Below are 24,101 nucleotides of genomic sequence, written 5' to 3'. Positions count from 1 at the left end.
AGGGGTTACTCCTGGCTTTGCACTCAGGAATTACTCCTGGCGGTGCTTGGGGGACTATATGGGATGCCGGGGATCGAACCCAGGTCGGCCGCGTGCAAGGCAAACGCCCTACCCGCTGTGCTATCGCTCCGGCCCCAAGGCTCTTTAGACAGAGAATGAAAGCACCCCTGTGGCCCTACTGTGCAGTGTCGGGGACACCGGTGCTGAGTCTGAGTGAAGCACTGGGTGACGATGGACTGGAGCTCTGGGTACCAGAGCAGATGAGCTTCGGTGCCAAGTGCTTTGCCCTCATGAGAACCACTGAAAGCTTCACTCGATCCACGTGCAGAGCAGGTCCCTCCAGACTGAGAAGCTTCTGGATGGCCACTAGCAGGTCCTCAGGGCTTTTCGTGGCATGGTCCCCACAGCACAAGCTCTACTCCTGCAGTGACAGTGCATGGCTCGGGGGGGCTGCCACCAGCCTGCTCACCCTACTTCTATGCCAAATCACTTCCCAGACAGGCTAATCTTCCTCAGTCCTGCTTACATGGGAACAAACCTCTTTTCAACCTGCCCTTCGTCCTCTCCCTCTGGCCTGTCACCTTCATCACTTGACCAGTATCATTGGTGACCAGAAGCCCAAATAGTCTCTACTGTGGCTCCTTCCTACAGTGGTAAGTGGACCCAGTAAACCACAAATCTGACCCAGCCACCACCTGCCATAGAGGGATCCCAGAGCCACCATCCCCTTGGTCACCCTCGCTCGCACGTGGCAGCTACAGTGGCTCTGGAAGAGCAGCAGGCACAGGGTGGTGTGGCCCACGGAACTCGGGGTGGTGTTTTTGCTTACTACTCCAAAGGAGAGCACAGTTCGCTATTTTCCTATAACAGCTAAGCTAGAACAGAGTTTCAGCGTCTCTACTGTCGTATGCAGGATGGTCCGCGGGCTGCAAGAACTGAACCCAGACCGAGAAGTCTTCTGAGCGGTGAGAAATGCCCTCCCAGGTACCTTGAATGTGAGTTCGCTTCCTGGCTCTGGGTCCTGGCCAGGTGGACCCCAGCAGACATTCCCTCTAGCACCGTCCACTGTGTCTACCTCTCCTCTGACTCCGAGGGTGAGCCCACACTAGGGGCACCCCAGTGGGCCTTCGAAGGAGTATGGCCTGCAGTCAGGGCTTGGTTGATGGCTTTCTCCTGAGAGCCTGAGTGAGGCCTGAGTCTCTGAGAGATGCGGGAAGCGAAGCATTCTTTCCGTCATGGCAGCTAGGAGCTAGGGGGTGGCCCTCAGCCCCCGCCTCCACCCTGCCCTATTGTCCTCCCTGGCCGGAAGTCGCTCCTACAGCCTGCGTATCAGAGTAGGAGAGTCCTGTTCCACTTATTTGCAGGGGATTTCATATGTCACAGACTTGAAAACCTTAGTGGCACAGGTACTTGCTCATACCAGCCGGCCTGGGTTCAATCACTGGCACCAGAAACGGGTCCCAGAGTCCCACCAGGAGTGATCCCTGAGCCTAGAGCCAGGAGTAAGCCCTGAGCAACACCAGGTATAGCTCCCAAACAAAAACAAAAATATCCCCAAAGAAAATATGAATGGGAGAGTTTTGCATTCTCCTCATTTGGGGAGTGAGGGAGAGGTTGGGGACATACACCACGCAGTGCTCAAGGCTTACCCCTGGTTCTGTGCTCAGGGACCACTCCTGGAGAAGCTCAGGAGGTTATATGAAATACTGAGATAGAACCCAGGTCAGTCACATTCAACACAAGTGCCCAACCAGCTGAACTACAGCTGAAATATAGTTCATTCTTCCCACTGACTTACTATAAAGCAGCTTGGATCCCAAATCTGTCCTTTGTGTCTCATTCTAGTACCTCATTTATTTGGTTGTTCCAATGCTTCCAGCTTTGGCCACTGGCCTCTTTCTTAGGGGATGTTTGCTTCCCTCTGATGTGCATACACATCACTGTGTCTCTTTCTGGGCAATCTTACGCTCTGGCTTATTCTGTGGAGTCTGCCCACAGACCATGTCATTTCTCTGACAAGCTTTGGTTCCTTTCACAGGAAATGGCATGGCACCAACCTCAGAGTGCCTAGCACCTCAGATGCTACCAGGGACCAGAAAGATTTTACAGAGAGGTGGGAGAAATACTAGAACAAGCAAGGAATTTGCTTTCACAGGCAGCCAATCCAGGTTCCATCCCTGGCATCCTATTTGTTCTCCCGAGCACCATCAGGAGTGAATCCTGAGTATAGCACCAGGAGTAACCCCTGAGCACTGCCGGCTGTGGTCCAAAAAACAAGAGAAAGACTTTCTTAAAAAGGGAAGTTATTGTCCTAGATTGTATTAGTCTTGAAGAATGAAGTATGATCCATTCTTCTGGTGTGTTTTTTGAGCAAAAATAATATGCAATAAACAAGAAGAGATGGTGTAGGCAATTATGGCCCAAATAAATGTGCTTCGGAAACTCTGAGTTCTATAGAAATACTGGGTATTAGGGTTTTAATCAGCTTAGTGGGGCCCTGTGGGCTCCCGTGAGTCAGCCTGGCAACAGCAGAAAACAATCCGAGGGAGTTTCACCGAGAACTGACTCATTTACCTACTATTTTTCTTAGTCTTATCTGATGTTTAGTGCTTCTCAAAACTGCCAAGTTATTACTTCGTATCTTTACTTGCATACTGCTTCTGGCCAGAGACTTAAAAATCAAGCCAAAAGTGTTAGTTTTATTTTCTGGAAGGAGCAATGAAGTAAAACTGTTTGACATTTCAAATAACCTCCCAGAATGCTAAAATCTTGCGCTTTCCTTTTCCACACAAAATTCTCTGTAGAGGTTGAAGGGTAAGAGCTCATGGAATGCTACAACCCGAGGCTGAAACCGGAAGCTGAAAGGGGCACCACACTGACTGGGCTGAGGTCAGGCTTTTTATGTCAAACCACGGTGACTAGAAATGATCGCAAAGGGAAGTTCACAGCTTTGCCTCTAAAGCCTACAGGTCGGGGACGCAGAGCTGCCAGCAGTCGACCTGCTGCGGTACGTGGGGCGAGTATATCAGAGCTGGCTTCTGATACCTCAAAACTGCTGCTGTGCCTCTGGCCGGACCCCAATAACCCAAGACCAAACATCCCAAGAAACTAAAGAGCCAAAAGTTAGGTATGTGGGAGCCACACCCACAAGCCACTTCTGGCTCAGCTCACTTGTCAGCCTTGTTTCAGAGACCCATAAATAAATCTCAAAGAGATCAAAAGCTGCCATTAATCTTGGACCCTTGCAAGACTGTAAAAACCAGGGTAAATTGGAGGGGGGGGGGTCAGCCTGGTGCTCTCAGAAGCAGAGCCCCTGGAAGCTGCTTATTTCCACAATCCAAAATCGTCACCATGCCCCCCACCAGACCCCAACAACTCAGGACAGACTTCACTGAGATACAGCATTGTAGCACTATCATCCCGTTGTTCATTGATTTGCTCAAGTGGGCACCAGTAACATCGCCATTGTGAGACTTGTTACTGTTTTTGGCATATCGAATATGCCACGAGTAGCTTGCCAGGCTCTGCTGTGCGGGCAGGATACTCTCAGTAGCTTGCTGGGCTCTCTGAGAGGGACAGAGGAATTGAACCTGGGTCAGCCACGTGCAAGGCAAATGCCCTACCCGCTGTGCTATCGCTCCAGCCCACTGAGATATAATCTGCTGACAATTCTGGTATGTGGGTTTTGTGACCGAAATCTCCAGGCTTTCACAGGGTCAGAATAGTCTATTTCCCTTCCATCTCCCTGTACTTCCTGAAGCCTCGGTAGTCATGTCCACACCCAAAAGCTGCCACCTATTTAAAAAGCTACTTGGGCCTTACCTTTTTGATGAAAATATGAGCGGCCTGAACAAACACGATGATCTCTTAGTATCTGTATTGCATAATTCAGAAAAAGAAAAGGAGAGAGAAAGAAGAAAAGTTCCTGCCAGGCTGGGGGCAGGGTGCAAGGTGTTGGGGGATGGTGGGAGGGAGATGGGTCACTGGTGGTGGAAAAAGTACACTGGTGGAGGGATGGGTACTGGATCATCACTGTATGACTGAAAGTTAATCATGAGCAGCTTTGTAATGGTCTATCTCGTGGATATTCAATACAAATTTAAAAAGAAAAAGTAATGTGGAGTTCATGCCCACTTCAGCCAGTTTAATCAGTGGCTGAATAAATAGCAGTACTCCTACATTAAACAAACAAATAAAAAAATTAAAAATAAAGGAGCTCATATAAAATAGGAGAAAAAAAGAAAACACTTTTAAGTAAGTCTAAAGGTACTCAGATGTCAAAGAAATCATCCATTGCTCATGATGAGATGTGAGGAAAGATTCAGTGTCAATGGGAATCACCAGAACATGAGAGGGAAAAGCAGAACAGAGTCTGAGGAATTATAAAGCACCCAAGGCTCCTATTGCTACCCTCCCAATGCCAATGCCGGATGGAAAACTCAGCCATGAAAGGTGCCGGAGTCAGGAAGAGAAAGACGCTGACTGAGTTTCATTCCCCATAAAGAGTGGGCAGGAGGCCTGACTCCAGGGCCTCCTGTAGCCCCACAGTCCTGACAGTCTGCAAACAATTCTCCCAATCAACTATGGAGTGGCTATAAAGAGCGTCTGCTGTTTATAGCAAGTCACACTTGCTAAAAACTGGAACTTAAAAATTGTATTAATTTATTTTTATATTCTCTCAATGAGAGACGTTACTGGTGCCCGCTTGAACAAATCGATGAGCAACGGGATGACAGTGAGAGTAACAGTGACAGTGAAGAAAATGAAAGTTTTTCTTTACATAAATTTACTTAAAACGATGCAATGGGCAAGAAAGCAATACATCTTCAAGAGAGAAAATAGGCTTGAAAGAGAAAACCTAAACATCATAACTATAATATTCACTGTATCACTGTATCACTGTAATCCCGTTGCTCATTGATTTGCTCGAGTGGGCACCAGTAATGTTTCCATTGTGAGACTTGTTGTTACTGTTTTTGGCATATCAAATACACCACGGGTAGCTTGCCAGGCTCTGCCACGCAGGCAAGATATTCTCAGTAGCTTGCCAGGCTCTCTGAGAGGGGTGGATATCACAGTGGGCAGGGCATTTGCCGACCTGGGTTCAATTCCTCCGCCCCTCTCGGAAAGCCCAGCAAGCTAACTATAACATTGGGTTTAATAAATAAAAACACAATCTACATTGATTGGGTATTGTTCCTGACTTAGCACTCAGCTGGTGCAGGAAAGATTTATCTTACATTCCTCAATCCACAGGTGTAAAAGACTGAAGAATGCTGTTTTAGAGGATTAAGTTGATGGACGTTCTGGAGGATTAAATGAGGTCACATAACAGAAAGCACCTGGCATGTGGCAGCTTCTCAGTGTTTTCCCTCTCTATTAAGATAAGCAAAATCTTAATCTAAAAACTCAACAAGGGTCACTACCCAAGCATTTTTGATAATACAAAACACAGATGTAGTCTACAGAAGAAATGCAACCCTACAGGAGTAGTTCATCTGCCTTTCACTACTGAAATAACAGAGCGACACTCTCAAATAACCACACAATTTCCCTTTTCTATGTGCTGCAGTAAGAAGAAATTCTCCCACTCTGGGTATCAGTATATTACTTCCATGCTACTCACAAATCATTACTCCATGTTTAGCTTTCTCGAATACCACATTTTCTGAAAAGATTGGAGCTAAAATAAAAATTCAGGATTTTTAACATGGCACACTTTTAAAATATACCACAATATGGTTTTTAACATGTCAAAATGAATGAAAATATATCTTATTATTTGCATATTACCTGAGAAACTTGATACTTAATGGAAACCAGAAAACACTGTGGGGGTCTGGAATGAACAGGGGAACAGTGATAGAGACAAGGAGCAGAGAGCCAGACCTCACCCGAAAATTCCTGGAGATTAAGAAAGTTGGCTTCAGTCAGGTGTTGCGTTCCTGTGTTCGGCAGAGGATTAAGTAACTGAGGAGAATGCTTATAACATACCTTCATATGTGCTATGAATGTGCTTGAAAGCAAGGAAAGCACATAATTTGGATCTGTGAAGTGACCTATTCCAGTTATCACATCAGTTACATAGCATGCACAGTGTTAGGCATGGACTGAAAAAGAAGCGAAGGAGAAGATGACCAAGAAGTGTTCTGAAGTCAAATCACAATTTACCTTCCCCAGGGATACTTAAGCTACTTTCTCAAGAAATGTACAGATACTGTAGTCACTGCAAATCCCATTTTATGGAACAATTTCCTTCTCCGAGAAAGAAAAGGTTTAAAACAATATTTTGTCTTCTAATAGTTACTGTCACTTAAGATTAACTAGAATAGCACTGTAGCACTGTCATCCCATTGTTCATTGATTTGCTCAAGCGAGCATCAGTAACGTCTCCATTGTGAGACTTGTTGTTACTGTTTCTGGCATATCGAATACACCATGGGTAGCTTGCCAGGCTCTGCTGTGCGGGTGAAATACTCTCTGAAATACTCTTGGTTGCTTGCTGGGCTCTCCGAGAGGGACAGAGGAAATCAAACCCAGATCAGTCGCATGCAAGGCAAACGCCCTACCCTACCCGCTGTGCTATTTCTTCAGTCTGTACACAATTCAACATTAGGAATTCGTCTAGCCAATGGACATAAGCCATCTTTCCAGTTCTTTGCATCTTTGACATTCTTCAACAGTGTGCTCTAGTTTTCAGTGTACAGGTCTTCCACCTCCTTGATTAAATTTACAACAGACTGTTTTATTCTTTTGATACAGTTATAAATAGGATTTGGGGGAGAATAATTGGATCACTCCTGGTGATGCTTAGGAGACCATAAATGGCACAGGATCAAACCTGGTCCTGCAAGGCAAGTGCTTTAGCCCTGTCTCTGTGATATCTCTCTGATCATATTAAATGGAATTTTTAATATTTCTTATAGTTTATATGGAAAAGGATCATATAGATATGAAAGGAAGAGGTCAAGCTATCACTATTTGCGGATGATATGACACTATACTTAAAAATACTAAAGACTCTACAAAAAGCTCATAGAAACAATAGGTTTGTATGGTAAAGTGGCAGGCTACAAAATTAACACCCAAACGTCCATGGTTTTCCTATATACAAATGATGAAAGAAAAGAAAGAGATATTAAAAAAACAATCCCATTCACAATATGAAAATCAAGTACCTTAGAATCAGCTTAACTAAAGAGGTGAAGGAACTATACTAAGAAAATTACAAAATGCTACCTCAAGAAATAAAAGAGAACACTAGGAAATGGAGACACATCCCATCCTCATGGATAGGGAGGATTAACAATATCAAAATGGCAATGCTGCCCAAAGCACTATGCAGATTTAATGCAATTCCTATAGGGATACCCATGGCATTCTTCAAAAAAATAGAAAAAATACTGCTGAAATTCATATGGAACAATAAACCCCCACAAATAGTGAAAGCAATCCTTGGGGAAAAAAATAGGTGGCATCACCTTCCCCAACTTTAAACTATATTACAAAGCAGTAGTAATTAAAACAGCATGGTATTGGAATAGAAACAGACAGGCAGACCAATGGAACAGAGTTGAACATTCTGTCACAGATTCTCAAATATATGATCACTTAATCTTTGATAAAGGAGCAAGCAATGTGAAGTGGAACGAGGAAAGCTCTTTGACAAGTGGTGCTGGGAAACTGGATAGCTACCTGCAAAAAAATGAACTCTGACCTCTGTCTAACACCAGATCAAAATGGTTTAAAGACCTCGGTATCAAACCAGAATCCATAAGGTACTTTGAGGAAAATGTAGGCAGAACCCTCAATGACACTGAAGGTAAAAGTATCTCCAAGATGAAACACCACTGATCAAGCAAGTGGAAACAAACATAAACAAATGAGACTACATTTGAGGTGAAGAAGCTTCTTTACCTCAAAAGAAACAGTGACCAAAATACAGAGAGAGCCCACAGAATGGGAAAGAATATTTATCCAATACCCATCTGATAAAGGGCTAATATCCAGGATATGAAAGACACTGATAGAACTGGACAAGAAAAAACCTCCAACCCCATCAAAAAATGGGGAGAATAAATGAACAGATGCTTCCTTGAAAAAGAAATACAAATGGCCAAAAGGCAGATAAAAAATGCTCTACATGGTTAGACAAATGGAGACAATGGTGGTGGGACAGTTGTTGGAATATTGAATGCCTGTAATGAATCTCATGAATAACCTTGTAAACCACAGAGTTTAAAGAGTAAAACAATACAACATTATCCATCGAATACCCTTCATTTTTGCTCCTAGTCCCCTTCCTCTATCCCTCTGTAAACAGCACTAAATCATCAAATAATCTCCCCTATATTCTTCCATTTTACTTCTTAATAGAAAAATTCCAATCTTTCCCTACGGCTAAATAAGATTTAATTTGTAAATATGCCATACGTGTTTGCTTTGTTATGAGTCCACCCTAGCTGTGCTCAAGGACCACATGCAGTGACAGGTATCACAACCAAGTGAGTTGCATGCACTGCAAGCACCTTACATGATCTACTCTCTCAGGCCCCATTATAAAACCAATAAATAGGCATTCAAGTTGTTAAAAAAAAAAAAGCTCTACATCACTAATCATCAGGGAGATGCAAATCAAAACAACAATAAGATATCATCTCACACCACAGAGACTGACACACATCAAAAAGAACAAGAACAACCAGTGCTGGCATGGATGTGCAGAGAAAGCGACTCTCATTGTTGGTGGGAATGCCAGCTGGTCCAGCCTTTCTGGAAAACAATATGGCATTCCTTCAAGAACTAGAAATTGAGTTTCCATATGATCCAGCAATACCAATTCTGGGAATATATTCCAAGAGTGCAAAAAAGCACAGTAGAAATGACATCTGCATCTGTATGTTCATTGCAGTACTGTTCACAATAGCCAGAATCTGGAAACAACCCGAGTGCCCGAGAACAGACAACTGGTTCAGGAAATTTTGGTACAACTATACAATGGAATACTATGCAGCGGTTAGAAAAGATGAAGTCATGAAATTTGCTTATAAGTGTATGGACATGGAGAGTATCGTGTTAAGTGAAATGAGTCAGGAAGAGAGGGACAGACATAGAAGACTGCACTCATTTGTGGAATACAAAATAACAGATAATAAAATTGACACCCAAGGACAGTAGATGCAAGGGCCAGGAATATCTCTCCTTATTTGGAAGCCTGCCTCATGAGCTGGGGGAGAAGGCAGCTGAAATAGAGAAGGGATCACTAAGTCAATGATGGTTGGAGGGATGGCTCAGGATGGGAGATGTGTGCTGAAAGTAGATAAAGGACCAAATGGCCTCTCAGTATCTGTACTGTAAACCATAATGCCCCAAAGGAGAGAGAGAGTATGGGGGAGAGGAGGATAGTCAGGACATTGGTGGTAGAAAATGTGCACTGGTGGAGGGATGGGTGTTTGGGTGTTTGATCACTGTATGACTGAAACTCAAACATGAAAGCTTTTTAACTGTATCTCACAGTGATTTAATTAAAAAATATATATTTTTTTAAAAAGAGAGGTTGGGGGTGGAGTAATAGCACAGCGGGTAGGGCGTTTGCCTTGCATGCGGCCAACCCAGGTTCAAATCCCAGCATCCCATATGGTCCCCTGAGCACCACCAGGGGTAATTCCTGAGTGCATGAGCCAGGAGTGACCCTTATGCATCACTGGGTGTGACCCAAAAAGAAAAAAAAAAGAGAGGTCATTTTTCAAGCCATCCATTTTATAAAAGACTAATAATTCAAAATACTCTAAATCCATATAATTGAGTTAACAGAAAGGAATCCAATTGGAAAGTGGCATAGGATAGAAAAGCCATTTCTCAATATAGACATATGAAAACAGGCTCAAAAGGGCAATGTAAATCAAAACTATGTGGAAATATAATTCCATCCTTGTCAGAATAGCTAACATCAAAAAGACAAGAATCCGGAGTAAAAGTACAGTGGTTAGGGAGCTTGCCCTGCACATGGCTCACCTGGGTTCTATTTCCAGTCATCCTATCTGGTTCTCAGTCCTGCCAGGAGCAATTCCTGAGCTTAGGATCAGGAGTAAGTCCTGAACATTGGAAGTGGCCCCAGCATAAACACAAAACAAAAACAAAATAAGAAGCAACAAGTATTGGTGAGAATCTGGAGAAAAAGGAGCATTTACCCCTGCTGGTGGGGATGTAAACTACTGTAGAAGCTATGGCAAATGATACGGGGGTGGGGAGGCCTCAATATTGAACTGAAAACATGACCCAACCACAATGCTTTTGGCTAAAGACAAGGGAAATACTAACCTGAAAAGATACATGCCCCCATAAGCAGGGAGCATTCTATCTTCTGTCTGTCAGTAGGTGAACAGACAAGGAAAATAGCTCGATAGGCCTGGGAACAGAATACACTAAGAGTAAATTTTGTCATATGGAATATGGGCTTTATGCGAAGTTTTATAAGTCGGACAAAATTTTGTGATTCTACTAGTATGTGAAATCACAAATAGTGTGATTTCATTCTGAAGAATCCAAGAACAGAATAATCAAAAGCTAAAACAAAACTGGTAGATACAGAGACCAAACTGATGTTTGCCACACAGGAGGTAGGAAAGAACACTGGACAAAAAAGGGTGACAAAGATAATGAGTTTCCAATTTTTCATTACCAACAAAATGACATAGAAAATAGATTTACTATGGTGATCAGTTTGCATCATATTGTCTAATCATCATGTTATACACCTGAAATTAAAATGATGCCTGTCAATTATACTTCAGTTTGGGAACAAAAAAATAAAGAAAAGCAAAAATGACAAGATCTGTTGCTGCAATGTGGCCTTTGCTGGTGATGCTCCCTTCAATATAGATAAAAAGTCAGCAAAGAGATATGGTCTCTCAGTGGGATCCTTTGACTGATCAGTGTGGAGCAAACAGAAGGAAGGAAGGAAATTGGGGAGATACAATGATTCCTGAGACGTGTCTTTGACAGGCAGTAGTCGTAAGGAAGCTGAAGGAAACAAACTAAGAGGGAAAAACCCATGAGTTTGCCTGTGCTGCTACTCAAAGATCAGAACCATTGCATAATTTGATTTCTTTCACTGTGTTTCATTCAAAGAGCCTTAGTACAATATACAAGCAATCTATGGAATGATTTGGAGTTCATTTAAATAAGTGTTAAAAGTTAAACTGGGATACAGCGTAAGGATAGTTGGTAAGAGTGAGAGTCAGTTTGAAGGGAGGTACGCTATTTCTTTGCCTTTTACTACTTAACTGGTAATTCTTTCCATTTTACTTAGTAAATAAAGAATTAAAGACATTTGCAAACATTACATTGCCCAGAAAGGAATAATAGCAACTGGATTGTGTTTTACATCCAGACATTCAGTAATTCCAACATTGCTCCTCCAAAAGCAAAAAGCCATCACTTATGACCTTTCTGTTTGCAGGTCCAGGCTGGCTGCAGAGAGGTAAGTTACCTCAGATTCTGGCTTCCATATCCAGCCCCAGAAAGCAATACCAGGGGTGACTTCTGCATGTCCCCCCTTCAATCTTTGAACAGAACAAACCACCAGAGTTCATGAAAGCTGGCAGAATGACACGAGGGAGAACATTAACGTTCAGAGGCAGCACTATTCTACTGTTGGTGCTAGCTGGAACTGGAATACTTTGACCATCTCAAGTTTGTACCAACGGCTTGTTTAGCTTTCATGAATGCGTGACTGTGGGGAGCCATGGTAAGTTTCTTCACAAAAAACCTCTCAGGTAATGAACAGAATTTTCAGAGAGGTCATGACAACATTCTAGGGTGCACAGGAGGAAAACACAGCAGCCAGACACGAACATTTAAAAAGATTTTGTTGAGACCCGGAGCAGCTGCACAAGAATGGCTCCTCTGCTCCTAAAAGACCATGATCCCAGAGGCCTACTAACTAATTTCAGCACCCAGCAGCTTCTTACAGAAATACCTCTAGACTGTGAACTGAGCTGTGACCCCATGCCGCCCAGGGAGGGGAAAGGTTTTTCTCTCTTGGCTTTTCCTTTCCGTGGTGGTGGCGGTAGCAGTGGTGGCCGCATGGTGACCGCCATCTTATAAAGCCCACTAACCAGAGGTACAAGCTTGCAGTGACGCAACTTCTGGCAGAAATTTCTTGGGACTTAATTACTGAAATACCAGAAATCCAAAACCGCGTGACCTCATATACTCTTCATTCTCAGCAAGGTAAAACAAATTATCAGATGATGCCTTTTCAGCAGGTTTGATTATTGGGGGAAAATTCCAAATAATAATAGTGAGTTTTCTGTTGAAATATTGAATGTAATCAAAGTATAGAGAAAGTAAAGTGAAGATCATTAGCCACACAGGTGGGGGTAGGGGTAAGATGGGAGGTATACTGGGGTTCTTGGTGGTGGAACATGTACACTGGTGAAGGGATGGGTGTTTGATCATTGTATGACTGAGACTTAAACCTGAAAGCTTTGTAACTTTTTTCATGGTGATCCAATAAAAAAAATTAAACAATTTAATAAAAATAAGTAAATAAATAAATAAAAAGACCTTGTTATCTTACGCACACAGAAGTGAACAGCATGTACAACTGAGCCTCAGCGAGGGGTGCCAGGCAGCAGTGCCCCACACCAGAGGACAGAGTAGGGGAGTTATCTGCAAGGCAGCTCTGCTTAGCAAATTGCAGAGCTCTGCCATACAGCCAGCCGGCTGCCAGGTGCCTACTACTCTGAGATAACTGGTTTCACTTTTATCCGAATCCACAGTGACCAGTGCCCTGTGCCACAAACAGCGAACCAGAATCTTGGCCCTTCTCCTCACTGCACTCATTGGCCATATGAGGGGCCCGGCCTGTTCCATCATCTGCATGGAGGATGGGGGTAAGAAATGATTGTCACTTCACTGGGCTGTTCCTGGCTATTGGAGGATTATGTTAATAGATACATGTGAACTCCACAAAATAGTTCCTGGATGTAGCCAGATTCAGGAAGCAGCAGCTGGGAAACTGAGGCAACATCCGCAACTCCCAGGAACAATCTACTAATGGAAGCCCAAAGTTTTCTGGCAAGGGAGAGCTGGGTGGGGCTAAGGCTGTGCCATTTAGTTTATAAACCAGCTGCTGCACTGGGCAGATGGAATCTGGAGGAAGATGATGGCCTGGAAAATCTGATGGAATGCATGTCTAGTGAGAGGGCTTTTGTTTACTGCTTTATACTGCCTCATCTTCAGCAGTGATAAGTAGTTCCTGGCACCTAATGAGAATACACAAGAAATCCTCTCTGAATAAATGAATCACTGAAGGGAAAGACACTGAGCTCTACTGAGACAAATCAGCTAGGCAGAGGGACACTAGTGACTCACCGGGTAGAAGAGATCTAGGCAAGGGTGCAAGGCAGATCATTACTTTCAAGACCCATTTAGTTACTGCATTAAAAATACTATCCGCCTAATAGCAGAAGTTTCTTTCTAAATGTGATTTTTACAAGGCAGGAGGATCACCTTGCAAATGCAACTACTGAGAAACAGAACTTCTAACAGTATTCACATGTACTTCTAAAGTATTTGTGAAAACATTACACACACACACAACCTACAGACTGTACAACTATGTTCAGTAGCACTATTTGCAAGAGCCCAAATCTGGAAACAGCCCAAAGTTAAAGAACAGATGACAGGGTAAAGAAGCTGTGGTATATAGACACAATGGAACACTACTCAGCTGTAAGGAAAGACGAAATAATGCAATTTGAAACTACATGGATGGATCTGGAGAGTGTCATACTGCATGGAATTAGGAGAGGGGCAGATCCAGAAGACATATCACACTTGAGGGAGATACTTCCTACCTTCCTCTTCCTTAGGAGAAGATAAAGTAGATAAAGTGCAGGTAAAGAAACAAATAAATGCTTAAAAGCAACAGCAACTGAGAACTGGTCTTTCCTAGGATGCATATCACCTCAGGGGAGTGGAGGGAGGGGATGGGCAGCCCTGGGACATAGTGGAGGGAAGCTGAGGCTCTGGCACAGGCTGTGACGTTGGGATGTCTTTTGCATGAAACCTTCCTATTGTCAGTACTGCAAATCCTGATGCCTGAAATTAAACTTAAACAAACCAAAACACCCCATCCCAACACCCTGCAAAATCACAAGTGGATAGGGTGCTTGCTTTGCATGCAGCCAACCCAGGTTCGATCCCTGGCACCCCATATGGTTCCCTGAGCTCCTCCAGGAGTGATCTCTGGGTGCAGAGCCAGGAGCAAGACCTGAGCAGCCCCAACCATTCCTCAGCTCCAAATAATGAGTCCCTTACATTCACATTTTTGGTGAAAATACTTAAATTTTAATATTAACTCCATGCCCCACCCCCCTAAAAAAGAAAGGGCACTTAAGAAAACAAGTATAAAACTTCAAAAAGTTAATTAGGTTCTAATTTTTCAACTATTTAAAAAATCCAATGTAGGGATCAGGGAAAACAGGGTTAAGAGCCCTGTGGTCTTGCCTGCAGCTGGTCTGAGATTGGCCCTGGGCCCACCAGGTTCCCATACCTGCTGAGTTCCCTGGGGTGACTAGCAGCACCTGCACTCTCGCTGGGAGTCGTGCAGGACTGCAGACCCCCTAGAGCATCACTGTGAGGCCCCACTACCCACCCTCGCCCTGGAGTCTCTCAGGGTCTGGAGAGGAGACCTTTTATAGCTACCTTTTTCAGAAATAAAGGAATGTGCAATGATTGGTCCTACAGGCTCAAGAAATACACTGTGACCTATTCTAAAACCTAAACGCAGATTTTCTGAGGGCTGAGAACAGATTTATGACAATGCCACTTTTCTATTTGGAGTCTTCATAGTATTTTCAAAGGAGAAGCCTGAATTTCTCATCCTGTTGTCTAAGCACATCACGGCTATGGAAGATGAATGAATTCGGGTGCCACCGCCAATGATGCTCAGAATAAACAAGGCGGACACACCATCCCTTTGGATTAGAACAGTAGATGGAGACAAGGTGAAAGAACCTGTGCTGAAAACGGTGCAGGAACAGAACCCAAGGCGCTAACACTGACATGTGGTGCCCACAGACGAGAAGGAAACCAGGGCCCCGGCTGGGCTTACCTTGGACCATGAGCAAAGGCTCTTTGCCACCTCCGTGGGCCAGCATCTCCCGGCGGTAACGCTCCCCTGCCGCCCTGGGGAGAGGAAAGTGTCACTACTGGCCGCTCACAGCTTCTCACACCAGCCCCTACCCCCTCCTCCCCTTCCTTCCTCCTTTCCTCTCTCCCCTCCCTTCCTGTTTCCCTCTTCTCTTCCCTCCTGCTCTCCCTCCTTTCTCTTCTCTCTCTTCTCACCTTTCTTCTCTCTCCCCTCTCTCCTCCTCTTCTCTCCCTCATTCCATCTCTGTCTATACCCCTATCCACCCTGGGACATCCCAGGAGTCAGCATTGCTCACTCAAGGAACCACTACTCTAATTTTTTTGTTTTGTTCTGTTTTCGTTTTTTGGGTCACACCCGGCAATGCACAGGGGTTACTCCTGGCTTTGCACTCAGGAATTACTCCTGGTGGTGCTTGAGGGACCACATGAAATGCTGGGAATCGAACCTGGGTCATCCATATGCAAGGCAACGCCTAACCCGCTGTGCTATCGCTCCAGCCCCACCACTACTCTAGTTTAAGATTATGTTCTAGAAACAAATAGAAGAGAAATGATATCACTGCACAATCTGATGTTACTGGTAAGACTCAGTGAGCGGCAGGCTCTGAGCAGTTAAGTCTAAGGGAGTCAGAAGTTACCCGTGGACTCTGGATAGGGCAGTGGTCAGCACTGCTGACCTCTGAGGGGTTCGTTCAAGGGCCAAGTGCATTTTAACAGGAGTTTGGAATTATTTGTGCTTTTTTTCACTTTCATGAAACAGTTTGAGACGGCAGTGCACAAAGAGACATGGAAGGGAAGGGGGAAGCAGCAGGCAGGAGAGGGTGACTGGCTAAGGACCACCCCCATGGCAACCGGAACTGAGCTGCTGGCAAAGGAAATGAAGGAGCCTTCAAGGTCTCCTCATGCTGCCAGCTGGACTCCATAAAGGCCACCATCTGTCCTCTACAAACTTAGGGAGGGCCTGTGCTGAAGAAGTTCTACGGAGAGAAATTTTCCAGTGAGTGGTACCTGGAGACAGGGCATACGCCACGCTATCTTATGGGAACACTTCCTTGCGTGCGCATGAGTACACATTTGGTCACAAAGCAGCCTGAGGTTTTCATTCCACTTCATTTCATTTGGGAAGCACCTTTCTAAGGGCAGTGCTGGGAAGATGGTCTCCACGTCAGAATTTTTGACAGCATTAGGGTCTCAAAAGCTGACAGACTCAAACACAAATCCTGCTTACATCTGCCAGAGAACACTACAATGAAGTCTGCCAAGAGGCAGGAGCGGCAGAGACGGGCCATTCTCGGCAAGGAGTGGGGCAGGCGGGGGCGGGGATGGGGGTGGAGGGGTGTCCTCCCCTGAGCTCTGAGGTGTGGGGGTGCAGGAAGCACAGCACACAGCCCCACCACCTCCCACCCCCATCTGTGCCTGCTGTGGTGCAGGGCTGCAGCCTGCTGATTTTGCACAAGAGGACAAGTGGGATGAAAAGAGATTTTTTTGACCGAGGTTAGGAATGTCCCAGTCCAATGAGTACTTTCACTCGCTTACTTTCACATGTCTGTAAAAGCGTGGCAACTACAAGTCTGGGCAGGAAAGCTCACATAAACAAGACAGAAATACCTAGAAGTAGGTGTCTTTAATGGTAGGTGGTTTTCCAGTAAAGTCTCATTCCTTTCAACAAGACCTCTTTTTGGACCTCTTTTATAGAAATCTCCAGTAAAGAACTGTAATTCCCCAAACTGATTTATTATGGTCAATTTCAGCTTTAGATCTTTTGAAAATAATTAAATCTGAAGAGCAGACGAAATGTCTGCGGTGTGCACAGGGCAGGAGGCAAAATAATTGACGGGCCGAGACTGTAAAACCTTCAACAATTCAACAATTCGGACTGAAGCTCAACAAACATTAGGTGCTGGGGATGTCGAGTCTGCGTCTGGCTGCCGGCCCCCATCTGCTCACTGGGGATCTTCAGTGAACACTCTGTACTCTTTGGAGCCTCTAAACTCATCTGTGCTGCCAGGGGGCCGTGACTATCCACCACGTGCCCAGCGGGAACTGTGGGGGTCCCTAAACCACCAGGATTCTGTGACCTCACCCCATGGGAAGTCAGCCATGCTGAAAGTTGCTGGAGACGTATCATTTGTATGCTCAGGGGACAAAAAGCTTCCAACGACCACCAGACCAGACTGCAGCTTGGTGGCCGGAGTTCAAAGGGAGCTCCAGGAGAGGACGAGAAGGAGAGAGCAGTGCGACCCCAGTGGGTGGAGCTGCCTCTCCCTGGCCCCGGCTCCTCCTCCATCCCCTATCCCCACCCCAAAGCAGGAGAGCAGTGCAGGGGGCAGGGCAGTGGAGAAAGAAGGGAGGTGGGGAAAGCATTCCTAGGGCAGGCAGGGAGGAACTTTCCAGAACAATCTTGATGCAACACTCATCAAGAGTTTTCAACAGTCCATTGTTAAATGAAGGACTCTGAAAACTCAGCGGGGGGGGGGGGGGGGGGGAGGTCCAGAAAGCACACGTGGGGCCTGGCCTGAGAGACGCTTTGGTGTCTCTCCAGGTTGGCGGGAGAGGCTGGAAGAGCCAAGGCACTGGCAGTGGGGCCTGGACCCCCGGCAGGCTGTGCTCATTGCTGCAGGAAGCAGAGGCCTCACACTTGAGGACAGCACCAGAGGTCAGAGCCGCAGGGGCCCAGAGCAGGGCACTGCAGGGCCTGGCTCTCAGGCAGCGGCACGCAGACCACAGCTGGTCATGTGCGGGGCCGGGCGGGGAGGGGCCTTAGCCAGGTTCAGGACACGAGCAAGGCTCGCAGAGGTGGGGGCTCCCTAAAGCAGAAGGCCTCCCCCCCGGCAACGAGCCCTCCACCCCAACTCCCATTACCTGTTGAAAGGATCTTGCAGGAAACATTCCTTCCAAACCATGGACGCCACCGCCCTGGACATCAGGTAAGAGTAGTATTTGGCACCATAGCCAACAAGGTGACTGAACCGGAGCTGCCAGGCCTGCGGAGAGAAAGCAGAGGGCACCATGATGTCTGCGTGCACGTCACGCCAGAGGGCAGTGCAGGGAGTCGTGCAGGTGCTGAGCCATCCCCGGTGAGGCCAGTCATGCTCACTCACCTGACACACGGCTTTACGGACTGAACTTGCCCGCCAGTGCTCTGTGTTGGAGCCTCAAACCCCAACTGCTGCAGAATGCACTGCCCTAGAGGCAGGCACACTGGGCTGGGGGCATGGGATGAGTCCTAGTACAATCAGGAGCGGGAGGGGCACACACAGCAAGAAAGCTGCCACCGGCAAGTCAGAGTGACACAGTGAGGAGCACACGGCTGAAGCCTCTTGCTCGGCATGGCCTGACCCCTGCTGGGTTCCTCTCCCTGGCCACCACGAAGGACTGCCCAGCCCTCACCGCCAGAGCCAGGAGAACGGGCAAGGCTGGATGCTGGCCGCTAGCAGCATAAGAGGGACTTGGAGCTTGTGGTGCAGCACCCTTTTCAAGACACGGGTGTAGGTGTTACAGGATCATGAGGGGAGAGGAGATGGTACAGTGAGTAGGGCGCCTGCCTTGTACGTGGGGCCCAGGTCCAATCCCCAGTGCCACAGCGATCCTCAGAGCCCTGCTAGGACTGATTCCTGAGCACAAAGCCAGGAGTTAGTGCTAGCACCCACCACAAAAACAAAACAAACAAAGAAAGGAATAACAGGAGCATTTCCTTGAGAAAACATTATTTCACTGGAAAATTCCTTTTTCTACACATAGTTCTTTTTCTGTACCTAAAAACTGATTGCCCTTATATCCCGACTGTTAGAGGGTCATTCAAGCGCAAATGTATATGCTTACCAGAAGGTATTCATGGTAACACTGCTATAGTAAAGTTAGAATTAAGAAAAACTAGGTTCCAATACACTTTCAACTTTAAAACTTTTATTTTCTGAAACAAACATGACCTGCAACTTCTATAGTCCCATGAGTAACTTAACATTAAATTTAAAACAAAAATGAAAATTAAGTCTGTTTGTTGTTTTGTTTTTATACTCCTCAGGGATGGGTAAATAGTACAGTGGAGATAGGCACATGCCTTGCATGCAGTCCACCTGGGTTTGATCCCTGGGCTCACAGAGGATCCTGTGAGCCCCATCAGGAGTTATTACCTGAGTGCAGAACCAGAAGCAAGCCCCGGGCACAGACAGGCGTGGTCCCTAAACAAAAACAACAAACCCAGGCCTCACACTTGTCAGTCAAGTGTTGTGCCACTGGGCTACATTCTGACCCTGAAAGTCCTCGTTTTCCAACTAAATGTCTCTTAAAATATCTTTTAATTCCCTAGAAAATATTCATAAAGTATGATCTTCACTGTAAAACTGTACACTAAATCTCCACTTAACTTACTGAGAAACAAACATTTCGAAATAAACAGCTACTTTAATCACAGCAATCTGGCATATTTTAAAGCTCCTAGAAGTATTTGACCTAGTCCCTTTCCTTTTTAAAAAAAATTGTATTTATTGATTTTAACGAGTCACCATGAAATGCAGTTACAGACTTAAAAACTCTCATGATTGTGCTCCAGTCAAACAATGTTCGAGTACTCATCCCTCCACCAGTGCCCATTCTCCACCACCAATGTTCCCACTATCCCTCCCTCCACCCCCACCCCTTCCCACCTTCTGCCTCTGTGGCACGCACCTTCCCTCTAACTCTCTCTCTCTCCTTTTGGAGAGAGGTTTGCAATACAGGTAGCAAGCAGCCATCATGTTTGGTCCACAGTCTACTGTCAGCACGCTTCTCCCATCCTGAGCGAGCCCTCCATCATTCTTTACTTAGTGCTCCTCTCTCCATCCCAGCTACCTTTTCCCCCAGAGCATAAGATTGGCTTCCAAGCCGTAGGGTGATCCTCCTGACCCTTATTGATATTGTCCCTAGGTGTTAGCCTCCTAATATGTTACAATATATTCCACAAATGAGTGCAGTCATCCTATGTCTGTCCCTCTCTTTCTGACTCATTTCACTTAGCTTGATACTCTCCATGCTGATCCACTTATATGCAAATTTGATCACTTTGATCACTTTTCATCCTGTTTTGATGACAAAACAGGATGAAGATCTTCAATTTGCTTGAGCTGGCACCGGTAACGCCTCCATTTGTCCTGTCGCATGTTAGTATAGCCCAATGGTATTTACTCGTTCCAAGAACACAAAGAGCCTCAAACCGTTTGTTCAGGGTTTTGACAAAGAAGTCTGACCAACTCAGAGGTGGGCGGCCATATGGTCATTTGACATCCTGGGGACTCCAACTGGTAACAGCTCTAGTCCAGCGGTCATCTCTGGCCCATCTGATTTTTGAGCCTTAGCAAACTAGACAGTGTCCCTGATTCTTGATCGTTGACAGAGGTTGGAACTTCAGATTCCTTCTCTCACTTGAGTGAAACGTGATATTCCAAGCAGAGCTCCTTTGATTCCTCTTTGGGATACCACAATAGCATTCTCGTCCTGTTTTCATAGGGCCCAGGTCTCTGAGGTGTATGTTAGTGCAGGAAGAACGGTGGAGTCGAAAAGATGTGCCCGAAGCTGGAGGTTCGTCATCCTCTTAATCACTTCTTTGACACTCTTGAAGGCGTTCCACGCTGCTCTCTTCCCCCTGCGCAGTTCTGGCACTAAGTCATTCCTCATGTTGCCTTCTCAACCCAGGTACACATAGCTGCTGCATTCGGAGATGTTCGTTCCATTGAGAGCAAATGGAACGTTAGGGACTAGTTCATTTTTCATGAACATGGTGAAATTCAGCTGCAGTCCAACCTTTCCACACTCGAAGTCAAAGTCGCCCAACATTTGTGCTGCTTGGCTAATGTTTGGTGTTATGAAAACGATGTCATCAGCGAAGCAGAGGTGGTATAGTTGCCGACCGTCTATCTTCACTCCCATTCCTTCCCATTCCAGTTATCACATGAAGTTCTCGAGGGTGGCACTGAAGAGATTCGGTGAAATGGTGTTGCCCTGCTGAACCCCTCTCTTTACGTTGATGATCACTTCCATGTAGAATGGTGAGATCCTGGTGGTGAATCCATAATACAGCTCGTGGAGGATCCTGATATACTGAGTTTGAATGCCCTGTTTGGCTAGGCTTTGATGACCGCTTCAGTCTCAAAAGAATCAAAGGCCTTCTTTAAATCAGTGAACATTAGACAGAGTGCTATCTTGAACTCTTGTGAAACCTCATTGAGCTTGGTCACCCTGTGGATATGGTCAATTGTGCTGAATCCTTTTTGGAACCCGGCTTGCTCGCATGGTTGTCCTTCATCTAGTGTTCTGCCAATCCTATTCAGGATGACTCAAGTGAACAACTTGTAGACGACAGACAACAGACAGATCGGGTGATAGTTGCTGATGTCGTGGATGTCTCCCTTCTTGTACAACAGAATGGTCCTGCTGGTTTTCCACTGGGACAGAACCTTGCCTTCGGACAGGTAGCGTGTGAAGAACCGAGCCAGTGTATTGATGAGTACTGGCAGCAGATTCTTCAGGTGTTCAGGTCTGACCTTGTCTGGACCAGGTGCTGTAGCATCTTTACTGACAAAATGGCACGTCGAATTTCAGAAGGGAGAACGTTGGGAACGACATATCCATCCTTCGGAATTTGGTATGTGGGCAGGTGGACATGGCTATCAAAGAGATCCGAGTCAAAGTCCTCAATAATCCTCTCCATTGCCCTTCTGGAAGATGTGACAGATCTATCAAGACGTTGGAGGGCAGTCATCTGGACAGGCGAGCATTGCGAATACTTTTCCTGGTTTCTGCCACATCGGCCAACACTGCTGCTCTTCTCTCTTTGAAGTCTTCCTTTATCGCTTCTCTGCACAGCTTTGTGAACCGGGATGTTAGTTTGTGTTTGCCTGAGGCTCATGCCAAACCACGCAGGCGAATGAGTTTGAGAGTTCCCGAAGACAGGCGTCTATTTGTGGCTTTCCCACTCTCGGCATTCCTCGTGCTGTCATGGAGGTGCTGAACCAGTCACTTGTATTCCTCATCAATGTTGTCAATGACGGCATCTTCCCATGTTGCCACAATAATGCCAAAGAGCTACCAGTTGGTGGTCATTCTGGGAGCTCTTGCCTTAAGCTTAAACTTTGCAGTCCTTTCTCCCCACTTTGACAAGTAGAATTTTGCATGAAGGAGACAGTGGTCCGATCCCATTTAGAATTTTGGGACAACAGCGACATGGTCAGGCAAAACTGTCGATTGAATATGATGTGGTCAATTTTGTTGTGGAACTGTCCACCGGGAGACTCCCATGTCCAACATTTAGATTCAGCCTTCTGGAATTGTGAGTTACCATGAATGGTCTTGGTTGACATGATGAACTCAGTCTCTCACCGTGTTCATTCCATTCTAGGCCATGGGTCCCGATGTGGAGTTCTTTGGGCGACCTTCTTGGTCCTATCTTGGCATTAAAATCACTGACAATGATCTTGTAGAAGGTGTGGTCTTCTTCATAGAACTTCTCCAGCTCCATGTAGAACTTCTCAATTTCTTCTTCATTGTAGTTGGATGTTGGTGCATAGACGACGAAGATAGAAATTGCCAGCAGTGAGCCACATCTATTCAAGCGTAATCATCCGATTCGGGTTGTTAGGCATTCAAATGAATCAATGCTCATGGCCAAGTTCGTGTTGAAAAGGACACCGACACCACCGATGCCTCTATTGTCACATGTTCTGAGGAACAGTTCTTCTCCAATGTCGAAAATGGCGTGATGTGATCGATGCCTTCTTGTTTAGGTCAGACCAATGATGGCATACTTGATCTTCTGCGCAAGCACCATCAGGGTCTCGATGGATATTACTGATGCCAGCATATGTGGTTGAAAGTACAGACAGTCATTTTAGTCCTTCTTCATTTGGGCAGTCTAGTTCATCCATGAAATTTTATCATCTTCTCCTTGCTCATCCTTCTTAATGCTGCTGTATTGGGGGGCTCTTTCAGTGTCATGGGAATGATGCTCATTGTTGTTACTGGGGCGCCGGAGATTGGGGAAGCAGACAGAGGATATCTGTTTCTGGGTCCCATTGAGCCTGGAGTCCAAGGTCACAAAGTTCTGCTTTACCTGGTTCTGTTGGGCTTCACTCATGTGTGAGGCTCTGCCTGAGCGTCTGGAAAGCGGCCTGGAGAGTGGTGGTGGCTGCGTAATGGAGGTAGTGGAGGTCAGCCAATGAGGTATTTACTTGGTATTTATCATGAAATTTTATGATTTCTTTTTTTTTTAACAGCTACATAGTATTACATTGCGTAGATATACCAAAGTTTCTAACCAGTCATCTGTTCTCCAGCACTAGGGGTTTTCCAGATTCTGTCTATTGTAAACAGTGCTGCCATAAACATACACGTGCAGATGTCATTACTACTGTGCTTTTTTGCACCTCCAGGATATAGTCCCAGAAGTGGTATTGCTGGGTCAAATGGGAGCTCGATTTCCAGGTTTTTGAGAAACATCCATTTTTCCAAAATGCTGGACCAGTCAGCATTCCCACCAGCAGTGAGGAGAGTCCCTTTCTCCCTGCATCCATGCCAACACTGATTGTTTTTGTTCTTTTGGATGTGTGCCCGTCTCTGTGGTATGAGATGATATCTAATTGATGTTTTGATCTGCATCTCCCTGATGATTAGTTATGAAGAGCATTTTTTCATGTGCCTTTTGGCCATTCATATTTCTTGAGAAAGTTTCTGTTCATTTCATTGTCCCATTTTCTGATGGGATTGGATGTTTTCTTGTGAACTTCAACCAGGGCCTTGTTATTGATATTAACCCCTTACCTGAGGGGTATTGGGTGAATATCCTTTCCCATTCTGTATTCTGGTCACTGTTTCTTTTGAAGCTTCTTAGTTTAAGATAGTCCCATTTGTTTATCTCTGTTTCCATTTGGTTAGTCAATGGTGTTTCATCGTTGACAATACTAGTTTAG

General features: G+C 45.5%; 1 protein-coding gene across 1 annotated transcript in view; it reads right to left on the bottom strand.

Moving 5' to 3' along the window:
• The window catches only part of MIPEP (mitochondrial intermediate peptidase), a 188,627-nt gene that overhangs the window by 28,556 nt on the left and 135,970 nt on the right, over positions 1-24,101 (bottom strand). Inside the window, exons 17-18 of the mRNA XM_055136792.1 lie at positions 18,025-18,146; positions 15,125-15,198 (exon numbers count right to left, since the gene is read on the bottom strand). Coding sequence (XP_054992767.1) covers positions 15,125-15,198; positions 18,025-18,146 — 196 coding nt within the window. The remainder of the gene's footprint in view (positions 1-15,124; positions 15,199-18,024; positions 18,147-24,101) is intronic.

This window comes from Sorex araneus, chromosome 1 (assembly GCF_027595985.1).
Source record: "Sorex araneus isolate mSorAra2 chromosome 1, mSorAra2.pri, whole genome shotgun sequence".
In the NCBI taxonomy this organism is placed as follows: domain Eukaryota; kingdom Metazoa; phylum Chordata; class Mammalia; order Eulipotyphla; family Soricidae; genus Sorex; species Sorex araneus.
This window is presented reverse-complemented; position numbering and strand designations above follow the sequence as displayed.